We start from the raw sequence: 17531 nt of genomic DNA on the forward strand, positions 1-17531 counted from the left end.
AGCAGGGCCTGGCTCCGGCAACTTGGTCGCACGTTTCTAGCCTCGCTCCCCACCGAGGGCACTCCTGCTTTGTTGGGCGGGGACCCTCCCCCTCGTGCTCACCACCGTTACAATTTTCGGAGTGCCCCAAATTGCATCTCCATCCCAGCAGGCGTGGGCTCGTCGTCGGAGAAACGGGAAGATGCGTTATTTAATGGGAAGCAGCTCTCGCGGAGGGCGCGCAGTGTGGGGGCTCCCGAGGCCCGTCGCGATTCTGCCGGTCTTCCTGAGGCGGGGAGTATTGTGGGGCACAAACGTGGTCTGCTCGTGGCAGTTTTGCGAAAGAGAGGGATGACGGTTTGCAGGTGTTTAAATTCAGGGGTTGTGCAGGCGGTGCTCAAGCCGCGATGAGCAGCCGGCATTCACCTTTCCGGATGGTCCGGAACCTTCTAGGGAAGGTCTGATGGTCTAATCACATGGGCTTGGCTCTTAGATTCAGCACATGGTTTCTTTCCAGATCCACGGTCTTTAACTGATTAAAGAACCTTTTGTACTTTTTATTTTGATTTGGCTTAACTTGATTCTCTTACTTTTATTACGTTTCCAGTGGTAGGTGAGGACCCTGCCTGTTCTCAGTCACTGTTCAATGATTGGAAACCGTGAAAAGCCTTCGCCGTGGCTTAACACGTAGCTCTGTTTTACGAGTTGTATTTGTGAGTGTGCGTGGATCTGGGTGGGACCTTGACATGGGCTTCGCCTTCTTGGACCCTCGAGAAATGCCTCACGCACCTGGGTCGCTGCTTGATTTCCCGGGAACAAAGGGAAGGGAAGCCGGCTCTCTGTGGGTCCAGGAGGGTGAGTGTCTCGTAAAGGTGCCACGTCCTTCCAACATCCGAGGTAACTCCGACCCGAAAAGCGTCATCCCTGGTTATTGTCGCTGTTGACTCGTAGACACTACTTTTGAAAAAGAGTTGAGGCTCTCCCCTAAGTCACAGCTGGTGCTGTCCTGTCTGTCCCCTAAGTCACAGCTGGTGCTGTCCTGTCTGACTAGAACGATGTGCCGAGTTCTCTCCTGCTCTTCACAGGGAGGGAATGCTCGAAAGATCCTGGGGGAGCAGTGGCGGGGGCTCTCTGTCCCTTCCTGACCCTTGTGTCCACGGGCTGGCCCGGACGTCCAGGAGCACTTTGCGGGAAACAGCTGAGCTGATTTCTGTTCTGATTGTGGATTAAAGATGATTTCTTACCGTGTGTGAAAATCTGGATCGACACTAGAATTTTAAATAACTTTTTGCAAAAGCGCGTTGGATGATGTCACTACACTTTTAGATAAATAGCCAGCTCGACACATCTTGGAGTGTTTTCCAGAAGATCATTTCCCAAGGCCACAGGTGTGCGCGTGCTCCATGTTCTCATGTGTCCTCACTTTCCGTGCTAGAACCCTCTGTCGTAATCATTTTGCTTCTGGGAGAGAGACCCCCACCCCAAACAAGTCACATGCGGAGACCCCTGCTGTTTGGGGGTGGCGAGCGGATAAAAATACCCAAACGCCCACCTCCAGCAAGACCCAGGCTTTGCCCCACGGCTGCGCTCCCCTCACAGCAGCAAGACCAAGCGCGGCACTTCTGGAACTCCGCAGCAAGCCCGCCCCCTGGTGTTCGTTCCCGTGGGTGACACTCGTTTCCTGTGTCCCCAGGGCCTGGCACCAGCCCGACTCACTCTTGGGGGGATGCTGATGGCAGAGCAGAAGCCCCTCCCTCTGGCCCCTCCACCCTCCACTCAGAGCCCGGGATGCCCACTCTGGTGAACGGCCAGACCAAGCCCAGGACAGCACTGCCCCCCCCAGCCCAGGTAAGACGTGAGAGTGGCCGCCACGTCGCGGGCAGCCCGGATCAGCTGCCCGTCCAGCAGCACGCACGTGCGCTAAACTCTGCGTGCACTCAGGGGCGTCCCCGGCACGGGTCTGGTGTGTCCCTGGCGTGTCCTTGGGCGCGCTCAGGGGTCATAACGAGATTCCGTGCTAGACGCCGTTGTGCACACTCTCTCTTCTCCATGCTCAGCCAGCCAGGTGGGGAGCACCCAGCTTCTGCAACAGTAACTGTTACTCCGTTACATGGAGTTAAGTTGGTTATATGTGTCCACTCGTGTCTGCACAGTCGACACACAGTGTTACGTGACTTTCAGGTGACAGCTGTGCCCAGCACGGTGCACCTGCCGTCTGTCACCGCACACCATTGACTGTGCTCCCTGTGCCGTGCTTCTCGTTGTCCGTGTTTATAGAATATAAACGTGTATTTAGATAAATCGAAATAGTAGTATGCTTTTATATTTACGAGATTGCTCTGAGGAGTTTCTCCCCTCGCGGAAAGACGTTCGGTTCGGACGGCAACAGGTTCAGGACGCCCGCGCTGGTCTTGAGGCGGCTTTGCAGGCAGTGCTGGGTGGTTGTGTGACGATCACAGATGAAGGGCCTCTGGGGCCTCAGGAAGGTCACGCAGAACAATCTCCTTCCTGTTCCTGGGGCAGAGGGTTGTTTATAAAAGAAAGGTCTGTTAGGTCTGTTTGTCTCCCTGAAGAAAAATAAATCTTTAAGAAGAGCTTAACCACATATTTTGGACTTTGAAATTAATTAAATGATTCCTACGTGGTCTTTTCCAACAAGGTGGTTTTGGTGGGAGACGTTGTGTTCTGTTAACGAGGATTTTGCTGTGGGTGTCCGTCCATTGAGAATTAACGGGAGCCTCTCTCCCAGATGTGGGACAGGTTGTCCTCGTGGTGACAGGGCAGGGGCCTGGCACGAGGTGGTGTCATCGCCTCCTGAACACCTGTAACTTGTCTGTCTCTTGTTCTAGATCGATGCCCCTTGACACCTGGAGCCCTGGGCTTGACAGCGAGGCCTCCTCTGGAGTTGGCCCCGGCTGGCACCTGGGTGGGTCTCTGTGGGGGCCGAGGGCCTGCCCAGGATGCCTGGGGCCTTCTTCCCGCACGCGGCGTGGCCAGTGCCCCTCCCCAGGCCTGATGGGCTCACGCAGAGCTCCGACAGCCTTACCGTGAAGTCAGCGAAGGAGCTGCGAGGGAAACACTATGGAAGCAGATGCCTGTGCTGCGTAGGATAGCTTTGAGGCTGGAGAGGCTTGGCCTGACACCTCTGTCTGCGTGGGAGCAGACGTCTCCACGTGCCTCTCTGCTGCGGCCAGGCCTGGGGTTCCGGTTCGGTGGCCACTGGGTGATGGCAGAACCACGTCAGGTGGGGGCAGCTGCCGGGAGCTGGGACTAGGTGTTGGCGTGTACTTAAAAGCTGGCGCTTCTTGAATCCTTGGCGGAGGCCTCTCAGGGCCCCTTGGTGGGCCCGCGGGACAGGTGTGTCTCCAGCCTCCCGGCGAGGGCTTGTGTTCACCAGGACCCTGTAGGATTGCCAGCTGTGGGGGCAGAAAAGCAGGTCCCCATCCCTGGAAAAAGGAGCCAAGTAGCTCCGACCCCATTCTATCTGGAAAAACCCACGGACAAAGCCTAGCCGCGATGTGCTTGATATGTGTGTCGCAGGGCATGTCTCCCAAGGCGACAGCGTTGGTGGAGAATTACTGAAGCTCTGCGTCTTTTCAGAAAGAGCACCTTGTGTTTGCTCTTGTCCACCTTCATTGGGCGTGTCAGGTTCCGTGTCTGCTTACGCACACGGAGCAGGTGGCTGTGGTGTGGTGGGATGTCAGGACCCCGAGGCTCACGTTTGCCATGCAGCACGTGGTTTCCTAGGAAGGAAGCAGGCTGTGCCGTTCCAGCATCTGGAATCGGCAGAGGCAGATGTGGGTTGGTTTCTGGGAGAGAGGTCCTTCCCCATGAGTCTGACAGGCAGCCCCCCACCCTCTCCAGGCCACACCCTGCCCGTGGCTGTGGCTGGGTGTGGCCTAGGAGCAGTCTCAGCTGCCCCTGCCATGACCATTTGTTGCAGGCTTTACCATTAAGCAAGTTCTGAAGACGGAGAAAAACCGTTTTCAGAGAGGCTTAGGGTATCGTTGCCAACGTGTTGAAAGACCAGTCAGTGCAGGTCACCCTTCCAAGAGATCCAGTGTCTTGTGGCTTTAAGTAAGTCCCCATCTGCTTTTGAATGGTCACGATGGGCTCTTTGAGCTGTGAGGTCTCAGAGATTTCATGTCTCAGTGTGGACATACCGTGGCAGAGGTGGCCTGTGTAGACATCTGCATTCTGGGTTCACTGGGTGGGGACTCAGAGGCCCTGTGGCTGCTTTTCCTTTTATTTGCTCACTTGGCTTTCCCCGGGTGCTGCAGTGTGGACCGGCGGGCTCACAAGGGCACCGGCACTGGGGGTGTCGGTCTGTGCTGTTGTACCGAAAGGCTTTTGTTGACATGTTAAGGCCGTTGTGGCGCCTGGCTGGCTCAGTCGGTAGAGCACGCAGTTCTTGATGTCGGGGTTGTGAGTTCAAGCCCCACTTTGGGTATGGAGATTGCTTAAAAATTTTTAAAAAAATTTAAAAATATTTTAAAACAATTAAAACATTTCAGACAGGTTCCATAGTACCTGCAAGAAACAGGTTTGTAAAAAGAAAAAAGAAAGAAGGAGGCTGTGGTAGGTGGTCCAACGGGAAGGGGCGCACGAAACTCTTTCAGAATGGATAGCTGTCTGGTTTGGTTCGTACATCTCACACTGTGTCCCGTAAAACTGGGCGGCCGTCTAACGTGGAATTTTCAGCAGGTGTATTTAGAGATGTAATCTGTTATATTTTGTTGAATTTCTCATTGAAATGTTGTGGCTCATGATTGATTTCAGAGAGTTTTTTTCAAAAACTTCTCAATATGTGACATTAATCTCTCTTGAACACAGAGAATTTCAGTGATAAGAGGCTGTTCCTTGGGTGTATTTACGGCACAAAACATGCTCCACATCCGTGTTCACTTTGTGCCTTTCCGTGTCCCTGCCGTGTTCGCACGGTAGCCAACGAGAGACGCCAGAGATTCGGTGTTGCGTGTGTGTGCATGAAATGAAGACTGCTGCCCACTTAGGGACATTAACTTACTAACTTAGATTGCATTTAAAATATGGGGTCGGGGGGCGCCCGGCTGGCCCAGTCGGTGGAGCACGCGACTCTTGGTCTTGGGGTCGTGAGTCCACGCCCCACGTTGGGTGTCGTGTTTACCAACCCCCCCAAAAACAACCCCCAAACTTAAATGATCTAGTGTTGAGTATTGTTGGTCTTGCACTGGCACGGAACTCAGGCGCTAGGGAGAAGTCATTGAGTTATTTTAAAGAAAACACTTGAAAACTTTCTGAACTCCTAGTTTCAACCATGACAGCTTGTATCGGGCTTACTCTCCAGGCAGAATCGACTTGAGAATCTGGCCAGCACACACACACACACACACACACCCTGGAGACTGACCAGCACAGGTGGGACTCGAAGGGCTGTGCTTTCACCCCAGATGTGTTTCCGGCCTATTTCCCAAACCTGGAGCAGGAAACAGGCGACGTACAGAACAGCAGGGTGCTCTGTGGCAAGGGGATGGAGGGCGTCCTTCAGGGCACCGAAGGTGGCTGGGGCCGGAGGAGCAAATCTCAGAAAGCAAGAAGCCACAGAGACGGAACCCCCAAATCTGCACGCGAGCCCTCTCAGCTTCTGAGGCCTCCACAGGGCAACACTCCAGAGTCCCAGCGAAAACAGCCGTGGCACGGAGAGAAGCAGAGCAGAGCTTTCCACAGCAGCGTGGCTCTGGGGCACAGAGGGGGCCGTTCAAGCCCAGGGAGGGTCAAGGAGACAAGGGAGACAGCCCAGGGGCGGCAGCAGTCACCCCAGTTGGAGGAGCGTGCGACTCTTCGTGTCGGGGTAGTGAGTTCCAGCCCCACGTTGCGTACAGAGATTATGTAAATAAATACAACTTAAAAACGACAAAACAAGGGAGACACCTGGGCTTTCAGCGGAGACCCTGGAGGGGTCACACCTTGAAGTGAGGGTCAGTCCCTCAGAGTGAGACCCAAGCCGAATTCGACCGCCCCGACGGCAACGGGAGTGAAGCCCCGCAGCGGGACGGTAACCCTCCCGAGTCTGTCTGCTCAGCAGAAGCAGCAGCAGCAACGACACAAGAGCCTGACTGTCTTCGGAAGAGTGGCAGCCTGTGAAGTGCCACCGCGGTCCTTGCCACGCCCTGCATCTCATAAACGCAGAGCCTGAGCCTGAATCCCAGCCAGGAAAGCAGACGGGAAGACACCCGGTACTGACACATTCAAGGAACATTCTGGAAATGAACATACAATGTCTGAAGTTAAGAAGTCATTCCTAGTCGAACAGTGGCCTGGATACGACCTACGATAGGGTTAGTGAACTGGAAGAATGGAAATGTCCGTGCTGAAGCTTGTAGGAAAGAAACACAAGAGGGGCGCCTGGGGGGCTCCGTCGGTGAAGCGTCTGCCTTCGGCTCAGGTCGTGATCTCAGGGTCCTGGGATCGAGTTCCGCGTTGGGCTCCTTGCTCCGCGGGGAGCCTGCTTCTCCCTCTGCCTCTGCCGCTCCCCGTGCTTGTGCTCTCTCTGTCTCTCACTCTCTGTCAAACAAATAAATAAAATCTTTTTTTTTAAAAAAAAGGAAAACAAAAGAATGGAAAAAAGCAAAGAGACACATGAAGCTGGGTGAAAGTGTGTAATGCATGTGTAATTGGATTTCCTGAGGACAGAGGCAGAAACGGGGCCGTTCAGTTTCCCGAAGCTGAAGAGAGTTGCCATCCTGCAGATTCAAGGAGCTCCGGAAACCCCGAGCAGAATGAACACCAAACAGAAAATGGTATCTGGGCACATGACCTTCAAACTACTGGAAACCAACGACAAAAAGAAGAGTCTTAAAAGCAGCCAGTGGAGGAAGACACTGCTTCCCGGGGAGCCAGACAGAGTCAGCAGAGTCCCAGGGAGGCCGCACACCTGCCACGGTGTTCTTCACAGAGGAGCCGAGTGGAGACGTGTCGTGCACGCACACAGACGGGGAACGCGCGGCCCCCCAACCATGTGCGGAAGTGGCCGTGCGAGTGGCAGGAAAGCATCGCGATCATTGAAAACTACATTTAGAGTTTCCTACGGGGTTTTTAACAGAGATCAGAGTATAACGCAAGATGCTAACAGCGCAAAGGGTCTGGGATGGAGGAGCTTGACTGTTGAAGGCTTCCGGCGTCCTTCGTGAAGTTGCGTGAATAGCGGCAGAAATCGGAGAGCGCGGCTCAAGGGCTTATGAAGAGAAAACATGGAATCTAGTTAACTCTCTTGAAATAAGGCAAGTAGGGAGGGATAAAGGACGAAAAGAAAACAAATATTAAGGTGGTAGATTTCACCCGGCTGTGTCCATTATTGCACATGGACTAAACCCTCCGATAAAAAGATGAAAAAATCTGCTTTGAAAAAACTTTACTGTTTGTAGGTGATGTCATTCATAAATAAAAATACAGAAAGTGTTAAAACGAAAAAATAAATAAGATAAACCAAGGAGGGGCGCCTGGGGGGCTCCGTCGGTGAAGTGTTTGCCTTCGGCTCAGGTCATGATCTCAGGGTCCTGGGTTCGAGTCCCCCATTGGGCTCCCTGCTCCATGGGGAGTCTGCTTCTCCCTCTGTCTCTGCCCCCCTGCTCGTGCTCTCGCTCACGTGAGCTTTCTCTCTCAAATGAATAAATTTTTAAAAATTTTAAAAAAGATAAACCAAGGAAACCCCTAAAGGAAGTTTTTAATCTTAATATCAGAGTAAACTGAAGAGTTATTACTCGAGGGACCTCACATAATGATGGAGTCAGTTCCGTAGGAAATGTAACGGGTCTAAACGTGCATATGCTTAATTTTAAACTACAGGACATAAAAGTTGACCGCAGTCAAATGAGAAGACGAATCCACGTTACGGTGGGGAATTTTTGACACATTTGCTCCGTGATCGATGGGATAGCAGACAGATATCAGTGAGGATGGAGAAGATCTGAGCGGCTTCCAGATGTTGAATGACCCCGAATTTCTGTAACAAGCTCATCTAGTCACAAGGTTTTATTCTCTTCCTTGACTCAACTTGCGACTTTGTGTAGACATGTCCCGTCTGTGGTCAGAGAGGCTGACCTGTAACAAGGAGTAACTAATTTGAAATTTACACGGAGTCAGTGCAGTTTTCCGATGCCCTTGAAAACATTGACAGTGTGAAGATCTCGCAGCTGCAACGCAGATCTCACCAGAATCAGCGTCTTCTCTGAGCCCAGTCAAATCATGATTTTTAAAAAATCAACAGCAAAAAGATACGGGAATATCCCCCAAATGTTTGGAAATCAAACAACATGCTTTTAAATAATGCACGAGTCAAGGAATAAGTCACAATGGAAATGATAAAATATTTTCCACTGAGTGACGTGAAAAGAGAGCCCATCAGGACCCACAGGACGCTGTGGGTGAAGCTGGCAGAAGGACCTCGTGCCTGCAGCTGCACTTAGTCTGATTCTGGGTCAAGAAATGAGGAAAAGGGTAGCAAATTAAACCGAAAGTAAGCAGGTGTGCACGAAAGAGAGGATGTCCGTGAAGTCGAAAGCAGACATCGGTAGAACGGGGAAGAAAGCCGAACAGATTAACACGAGCTCCCGAGTTCCTATCAGAGGTGACCAGTGTGAACAGAAGACAGTGCTAATTGTAAATAAAAGGTATGAAAAGGAGATCACCACTGAGATCCTGTAGATGTTAGAACAATAAGAAAGTAGTGGGAACAGTTTATGCCAACACATTTGAGAAGTTGGGGGAAACATCAAATTCCTTACGACACAGCCAGACCGGGAGCCGGGAGGCGGGAGGCACAGCACGGAGGGCCAGGGGATGCTCGGCTTTGCTGGGAAAGTGTGCACAGGGGCCCGGATTGCGGCCTCCTCGGGACCGAAGGGACCATGTGGGTAGTCCAGAGCAAGGGGGCTTCAGGTGGCCGGTTGACTGACTTCAGTGGCTCCACGGCGTGGGGACCACCCCTGGTTGTCTGGTGCTGGGGTGAATAAGGCAGCTTGATAGTTGGCTTGCATGTGGAACGCATAGTTGCAGGAAAGCTATGTATTAGCTTGGAATTGGCCGACCCTGGGAGGGCTCTCCCGGGGCCCCCGACGTGTAAGCATCAGGACACAGGGGGAAGGCGTGGCTGTCACAGACAGCTGGGCAAGAGGGCGGTGGAAGAGGCTACCTGACCCACGGACCACGGAGTTGCAGGAATCGGCAGGCGAGCCGACCACAGCGTAGTCTGAACAGACCATGGGCACCCCTGCCGTGCGCGGGGGCGCCTCTGCTGGTCACCACGGCCGGACAGGCTTTTCAGTATGTGGTTCCGAGTGAGCTGGACGTCGAGGAGAAAACGAATCTTGACTTCTTACTCACACCAAGCACAAAAATTAATTTGGGATGGATCATAAGCCTAATTATAAGAAGTAAAAGGTTTTGCAGAAGAAGACCTAGAACGATAGCTTCATGACCTTGGTGGTAGTTTCTTAAGCAGGTCGTGGAGAGCACTCGATAGAGAGGACATCATTAAAATTATTAATTTCTCCACTAGGATACCTTTAAGAGCATAAAAGGGCCAGTCACAGGCTAGAGAGAATGTTTGCAATAAATATATCTGACAAAAGAGTCATATTCAGAATACATATAACTTCAAAAATGTAAGAAAGAGGCAACTCAGTGACTCAAGGAAGAGACGAGCAAGCACTTTACCAGTGGCCCAGTGTCTTCAGGGGACGGGAAACGCAGACGACAGCCTCATGGAACGGCAGGGCGGGAGCGCAGAGAAGACCAGCTGGGACGCTCCTGCATGGCTGGAGGGAATGTAAATTGGTGCGGCCACGAGGAACGCCACGTGGCCACATCTACCAAAATGAAACGTACAAGGACCCTGTGGCCCAGACCTTCCTCTCCAGGTGTACGTGCAACAGACACGAGAGCCCTGTTCAGCGGAAGACGTGTCTGAGAGCCATCTGAGCACTGCGCTCCATCAGGTCGGGTGCCCCTCAGCGCGGGGTCGCGGGGTCGCGGGGTCGGACCTTGGAATACCACCCAGCAGCAAACCAGAGCAAGCCGCTGCTCCAGGCAGCCACGTGGGGACTTTCGCAGACTGTGCTGAGGGACTAAAGCCGACCCCGAGTGTACGATCCCACAAGGACCAAGACCTGAAGCAAATGTATGTGGTGGAGGGCAGGGCAGTCATTGCCTGGGGGGGGGGGGTATGGACTGGGGGGGCCAGGGGGCGCCTTCGGGGTGCTGGGACGCGCAGCGTCCTGATGTCTGTGCAGACGTGAACATTCACCGAGCCGTGCGCGTAAGTCGGCTGTATGCACTTCCTGGAAGGTTAGGAAACCGTCAGGAGATGGTTTGGACGCGTCAGCACTTCACTATATTCTGACACAAAGTAATTGACAGCCTAGTAAACTTGTAAACGGAAAAACGAAGTGGGGTTCATGTTTGGATCCATTTCTCGAATGCACTTGAAGTGCAGTCTTTTGGAAATGGCGGTGGGAGGAAGGATAAAAATCCGGGTGGTTGTAAAGACTCGCGTGCCCTTCTTGAGGAAGCTCCCCTGTGCCGCTGTCCGCAACCTGCAAATCCCATTTGCATCACTAGCGGTTCCTTGGAGGCTTTGACGTTATCGCAAAATCGTTCCAGAACGTTGGCTCATGTGGCGGCTCTTACGGCAGGTCCGAATCTCCCGCGGGGCTGCGAGGGGCAGGGGGGTCAAGGACAGGTGGCCGCGGGCAGTGTTCCTGTACATACATTTCTGCAGAATTATAGTCCATGTTACTGGGCTGCTCATTCTGCACAATCCGGCTTCTGGATCCTAAGCTCACTGCTTGTGCTGGAGCGCTGGATACCAGGCATGGAGTTCAGGGGTTCGGACAGGTTGGCAGAGAGCATCTGTTTCAGTTGAATAGGATTTGTGCTTTCTCGTTATTTCAATGACTCACCATCAGTGGGGAGTCTGCTTCTCCCTCTCCCTCTGCTCTCCCTGCTTGTGTGCTCTCTCTCTGTCAAAAAAAAGAGAGAGAGACAGAAGAGGAGAGACAGAGACACAGAGGAGAAGCCACACGAGGGAGGCACAGATGGGAAGATGTGGCCACAAGCCCAGGACTCCCGACCCCCAGGAGTTGGAAGGGGCTGGAAGGACCCCCGCCCTGGAGCCTCCCGGGGGAGCGCAGCCCTGCGACGCCGAGGTCTCAGACTCTGGCTTCCCAGCCGTGACAGGGTAGATTTTTGTTGCCTTCAGCTGCCCCGTTCGTGGTGTTCCCGCAGAGGCAGGAAACTAACATAATAAGAAAACACCGTCATCATCACAGGGTGACTTCAGAAAGTGTGCGTTGTAAGTGCCTGTAGCCGTGTGCGGGCTGTTCCCGGTCGGCATGCCCGGGTTCCGGGAGGGTCCCTAGCGACAAGCCACACTCACGCCGGCACATTCTAGATTATTTTTCTAGGGAAAAAAATGCAGCACTTCTGCACAGAGATCAATTTTTTTTTCCACGTGGAAGTCTGAGTTGTTAAATACAGAAGGCTAGAATACATAATTCAGCATTTTAACTTTCATGTTTATAGAAGCAGAATAGAAGCCATGAATAAATACATTCTCAAAAAAAGGTTGTTTTAAATAAAATAACGTAAGAGTTCATTTCCTCTTTTCCTTCTCCATCCCAGAGTGGGTGGTGCATTTGCTTTATTTGGTGATCAGATGAAAAGCGGGATCACCGTGCCTCAGAGAGCCACCAGTGTGGAGTGGGGGTGGAGAGCCGGTGACGCGGGCCCCGCCCAGCCTGGGCTTCAGGGTGGCATGGCTACCTCAGGACGAGCATGAGGTTTTCCTCCTTGGGGATCGATTGCCAGCTGTGACTGGCACGACCAGACAGACGCACGTGCCCTGTGGCTCAGAGCTCCTCGTGCGCGTCCCCACGTCAAGTGTGCCGGGTGCTCGGCCTTCCCTGTCTCCGGTCCCGCCGTGGGGGTGCTGGAGCCCCTCGCCTGGGACCGCAGCCTGAGCCGCATCCGGCAACCCCCCCCCCCCCGCCCCCGCCCCAGCTCGAGGCCCTCCCTTAGGAGGGGCGGCTCCTCTCTGGCTGCAGGTACCGCCCAGAAACTCTGCCGCAGCTCTCTTCCCCAGCCGGGGCCCAGGCTTGCCGAGCACGTATGGCGACAGCGGGGACCACGTCCATCACACCTGGTATGGCTCCGGGCGTCCTCCCTGCACCTCGGCCCCAGGGCCAGCAGATGGGACAGCTGCGCGGGGGGCAGCTTGGCCTGCGCCCCTTCTCAGAGTTTGGAAGGTGACCAGCGGCGAGCGGACCCTTTAGTAGGGACCTCGCGGACTCGTTGTTCATGGCGGCCGGCAACAGAAACGGCTTGGATGTTCCCAGCGGGGTCTCCACTCGGTCAGCCTGGACCCCTCAAACACGCGTGGACTACGTGCAGGGGTGGTGTGGACAGGCCACCGCGTGTTAGTGGGATGTGTTCCGTGTAACATCCTAATTCCAGTCTGTAATTTACGCATAGAAAAGAGACTCCAAGGACCAATGGTTCGCTGTTAACGAGGCGATCCTCGTGGGTGGGATGCGGGTGTTTTCCACGGCTCCTGCCTGCTGTCGCGTGCCTTCTGTGTTCTCTACGATCTTCTGGTTTTACCGTCTCCCCACAGCTGCACCTTCCCTCCCAGCCCCAGCTCCCCCCGTGCACACGCACGCACACACATGCATACGTGCCCACGTGCAAGCAGACGCACGTGAAAAGCTCCCAGTTGTAAGCAAATGCTTTGCTCCTTTGGACAGGACTGAGGTTTCTGAGAGAGGTGTGGTGGGGATGTGGCAACCCTTTTATGCGCATAGAAACCACGAGGCCAGCGGGTGGCCAGGCTCCGGGCAGTGCTGTCCTTGTGAACTGTGATTAAGTCCACACAGCCTAGTGTTGGGGCTGTCATGGCCTGAGGATGGAGAGAGGTCGTCCTGGGAGTGTGTCCCTGTGTGGACCGACTCTCACCCCGGCGCCCAGAGCTCTCGGGCCCACGGTGGGAGGACGGGGCTCACAGCATCGCTCGTGGATGGTCTCGCTGGAAAATAAAGGCCCTTTAAGGGTCCTTGAGAGAAACACTAGAGAGAGAGAGAGAGCAGAGACTGCTTTGGGGTCCCTGGCTGGCTCAGTCAGCGGAGCGTGTGATGGTCCATCTCGGGGCTGTGAGTTCGAGCCCCACGGTGGGCATAGAACAGAGAGCAACACTTAGTGTCTCCCCACATTTAAGCAGGCGTGTGTTAGGAGCAGAGGTGCAGGGGTGAGGACCAGCTCAGCACGGGGGAGTCCAGGGCCAGTGTGCCTGATGCTGCTCAGCCCCGTTGGTGTCCTTTCCATGGTGACGTGCCCGTGGCTGGGGTGTGACCAGCAGGATGAAATTGGGGGCCATGGGCATGGCTCACGGAGATGGCAGTGAGGGTCCCTGCTTCTGGGTGGCATGGTGGGTGGCCCAGGGTTGTGAGGACAGAGGTGGTTATCCTTCCAGCAGACTGTCTGCTTCCCTCCAGCAAGAGGGGCCCAGGCTCTGAGTCGCCTCAGTTTTCCTGGGTCGTGCTGTCTTGGGCTGTGTCACTTTGGGGCATTTGTTTTCTTTTCTGCCTCCTTCTGGGCACCTCCAGGGGCAGTGGTGACTGTGGCCAGGACCTGCCACACTTGGACATTTGGTAGGGGTCTCAGGACCCAGCAGAAGACTGACTGGCTGACAGTGTCGACATCCCTTCTGGGGTTCATTCCAGCAACCTGACTTTGGCCTGGGCCAGTGTTCTTGACTGTGGGGACCCTTGGTCTGTCTTCGGGGTGCTGGTGCCCTGTGCAGCTGGTCAGGTGCTGTCCAGGTTGTGGGGTGGTGTGTGGCCCGGGAAGCTGCATCTAGACAGGCGTGCACCACCAGGCTCCTTGCACAGCAGGAAGCGAGATGTCAGGACCTGGCTGCTTCCAGCAATCCCGGTGCAGTCTGGGATGACTGCTTTCAGGCCTTCAGGTTAATGGGGCTCCTGGGTGGATGCTGTGCATGGTCCAGAGGGGGCGACTGTGGTGCCGAGGGCACACTCCGGATAAGCTGCCAGTACCCAGTGCCCAGTGGAGCCCTGCATGGTGGGGCTGGTGCATGGGACCCCAACCCCCTTGACTACCACCAGGAGACCACCTGACATGTGGAGCGAGACGCCTCTGAGGATGTGGCCGCATCCTGGCGTGGAATGCAGCCCCCGCAGTGACCTCGAGCTGGCCCCGGGGATGACCCCTCAGGGGCCCATGGCATCACTGTCTGAAATGTGGGCAGAACGGCCGGCCGAGCCACACCTCGAGCCAGGGGCCCCTCGGCGATCCTGTTGCATGTTGGGGGCTGACCAGGCCTCTCGCTCAGCCGCGTCCACTAGTTGCTTAGGCAGCACCTTCCCTCCGGGCAGAGTAAGAGGCAAAGCCGCCGGCCTGCAGGTGTTTGGAGGGGGCGGCTCAGCCCTGCGGCCCCCGGGCTCCAGCAGCCTGTGGCCACGCGCAGAGCTGCGGGCTGGGGACAGAACCCCGGCTTTGCGTGTCTTTACAGCTCTGTTCTCTGTTAGGCGGACCTCGCCGTGTCTCGGAGGCTGATGTGTAAGATAGTGGCTGTGTCCGGGACGTGTTTGCTGGAAGCAGTGGCCTCTGACCTTCGGCCCCGGCAGAGCGCGGGCCCCGGGCCTGGGCGTGCGGGCCCTCGGTGGGGGCCTCTGGGCAGGGGCAGGGGCTTGCTGGGCCGGGCGGGCTGCACACTGACTTGCAGGACCGCTGTCTTTCAGTCAACGAGTTCACGGTGATCAGGAAGAAGTTCAAGTGCCCCTACTGCAGCTTCTCGGCCATGCACCAGTGCATCCTCAAGCGGCATATGCGCTCCCACACGGGGGAGCGGCCCTACCCCTGCGAGATCTGCGGCAAGAAGTTCACGCGGCGGGAGCACATGAAGCGGCACACGCTGGTGAGTGGGGTGGGGTTGTGAGTGGGGCTCTGGCTCAGCGTGGGGGTCAGCGTGGGTTGTCGTGGGTCATCATAGGGTCGTCACAGGGTCAGCACAGGGTTGGCGTGGGATCAGCGTGGGTTGTCACAGGGTTAGCATGTCAGCATGGGGTCCGGGTAGGTCGTCACAGGGTCAGCGTGGGTCATCACAGGGTCAGCACAAGGTCAGCATGGGGTCAGTATGGGTCATCACAGGGTCAACATGGGGCGGGCATGGGGTCAGCATAGGTCATCACAGGGTCGGCACAGGGTCGGCATGGGGTCAGCGTGGGTCATCACGGGGTCAGCATGGGATGGGCATGGGGTCAGCATGGGTCGTCACAGGGTCAGCATGGGGTCCGTGTGGGTCATCATAGGGTCAGCATGGGGTCAGTGTGGGTCATCACAGGGTCAGCATGGGGTTGGCGTGGGGTCAGCATGGGTCAGCACAGGGTCAGCACAGGGTGGGCATAGGGTGGGTATGGGGTCAGTGTGGGTCGTCAGAGAGTCAACATGGGGTCAGCATGGGTCATCACAGGGTCAGCATGGGGTCAGCATGGGGTCAGCATGGGGTCAGCATGAGTCATAACAGGGTCAGCACGGGGTGGGCTTTGGGTCAGCATGGGTCAGCACAGGGTCAGCACAGGGTAGGCGTAAGGTCAGCGTGGATCATCACAGGGTTATCACAGGGTCAGCACGGGGTGGGCATGGGGTCAGCATAGGTCATCACAGGGTCAGCATGGGGTGGGCATGGGATGGGCATGGGGTCAGCGTGGGTCATCACAGAGTCAGCACGGGGTGGGCATGGGGTGGGCATGGGGTCAGCGTGGATCATCACAGGGTCAGCATGGGGTCCGTGTGGGTCATCACAAGGTCAGCATGGGGTCAGCATGAGTCATCACAGGGTCAGCACGGGGTGGGCTTTGGGTCAGCGTGGGTCAGCCCAGGGTAGGCATAGGGTCAGTGTGGGTCATCACAGGGTTATCACAGGGTCAGCACAGGGTGGGCATGGGGTCCATGCGGTTCATCACAGGATTAGCACGGGGTTGGCATGCGGTCCATGTGGGTCATCTGGGCCCACTCTGTGCTGGGCTGAGAGGTCCGGGAAGGTGGGATGATGATGTTGGGTGCCCAGAAGGCCATGGGAAGCCCTAAAGTGGGTTCCGCTCTGCGGTGGGAAGGCCAAGTGAGTAGGTGGAACCACGTTGACCCCCATCTCTCCTGAAAAGCTCCAGCCCCTGAGACTGGTGCAGAAAGCAGGTGGGCTGTATCACCCCCCGCCCCAGACCTTGGCCAGGCCTTGGCAAGCTCCAACCAGGCCTTGGCAAGTGCTTCCTCCCCTGCTAGGACCCCTGCCCTGAGCCCCTCGTGTCCTGCCATGAGGTCACTTCCTTGGCACGCTGGCTCCAAGTTGTTCCAAGTCAGCTCCAGCAGAGCAGGGAAGCGGCAGCCCCAGCCTGCAGTGTCCCCCCCGCCCCGTCCCCGTCATGGGGTCCGGCAGAGCAGGGAAGCGGCAGCCCCAGCCTGGACGGCAGGTCTGTGGGGCAATAGCTGCGGCTGACTTGATGCCACCGACTGCAGAGCTGCCCTTTTGTCCAGTATGCCCCTTTCAGCAGAGCCCACCCCGAGAGCCACAGAGGCTCATGTTACCACAGAAACTGCGTTGCCCACGTTGTTCCTACTCGGAGATGAATGGTGGCTTGTTTGTTACACTCGAGTGCTGGAAGGTTGTCACTACGTGGGCTATGACAGCTTTTCTTTAGCAGAACCACATTACTGCTTTGGGAAGATGTTGGTCTCGTTTGAGGCTCTGTGTGGTCGCTGCCTGTTTACCTTGGATGGGGCCAGATTTCCATCCTGGGGTCCTGCTTGGGCTTCATGGAGGATTGTAAATCCCTGAAAATGTACTTAACACGTGTGCACGTTTGCCTTTTTCTGAGAAGAGGCTCTGTGTCTTCCCCTTTAATTTGTCGGGGGGGCCCCTGACCCCCAGGAGGCAGCTGAGCGTCTGCTGACAGCAGGTGGCAGTAGGGGACTCGGTGTCCCTTCTGTGCAGACTCAGGGGAGACAGAGGGGTTGGGGCAGTGTTGCCAGGAGTCCTCTGGACGGTGGGGTCTCAGGAGCGGCTTCCCATCGAGGATGAGCCGTGGGTTGCCATGGTGCCCGCATCCTCCCTCTCTCTTCCTTCCATGTGTTTGTTAGGACAGGTGCCCAGCCATCTGGTGCTGGCCAAGTGGCTCCCTGGGACGCCTTTGTCGCTCCCGGGTGTCCTGGCACAGCCCCCAGCTCCCTGCGTGGGAGCCCCAGGGCTTGAGGGGCCTCCGTGGATGCTGCCTCCCACGGCCCAGCCAGGTCTGCTCTCAGAACAGTTTCCGTTGGGGGAGGGTCGAGGAAGCCCTGGGTTTAAAATACAACAAACAGAAGAGACACAGGAGGGTCCTGGGGACTGTGTTGTTTGAGGCTCCGTTTCTAGAATCAGAACATGTGGGGGCCCAGCCTGTGGACGCTGATCAGCAGTGAGCCTTTGAGTAGTGGTCTTCGTGGTTGGGGTTTGTGGAAGGGTATGACGG

General features: G+C 55.8%; 1 protein-coding gene across 4 annotated transcripts in view; it reads left to right on the forward strand.

Annotated features, from left to right (window-relative positions):
• ZBTB46 (zinc finger and BTB domain containing 46) overlaps positions 1-17531 on the forward strand; it is a 67923-nt gene that overhangs the window by 45712 nt on the left and 4680 nt on the right. For 3 of the 4 annotated variants that reach the window (XM_057312413.1, XM_048222320.2, XM_057312411.1), the window contains exon 4: positions 14769-14944. In XM_057312413.1, coding sequence (XP_057168396.1) covers positions 14769-14944 — 176 coding nt within the window. Of the gene's footprint in view, positions 1-1672; positions 7435-14768; positions 14945-17531 lie in introns of those variants that run through there. The other variant, XM_057312412.1, reaches the window with a different exon arrangement.

The sequence above is a fragment of the Ursus arctos genome, unplaced genomic scaffold (assembly GCF_023065955.2).
Source record: "Ursus arctos isolate Adak ecotype North America unplaced genomic scaffold, UrsArc2.0 scaffold_16, whole genome shotgun sequence".
NCBI lineage: Eukaryota > Metazoa > Chordata > Mammalia > Carnivora > Ursidae > Ursus > Ursus arctos.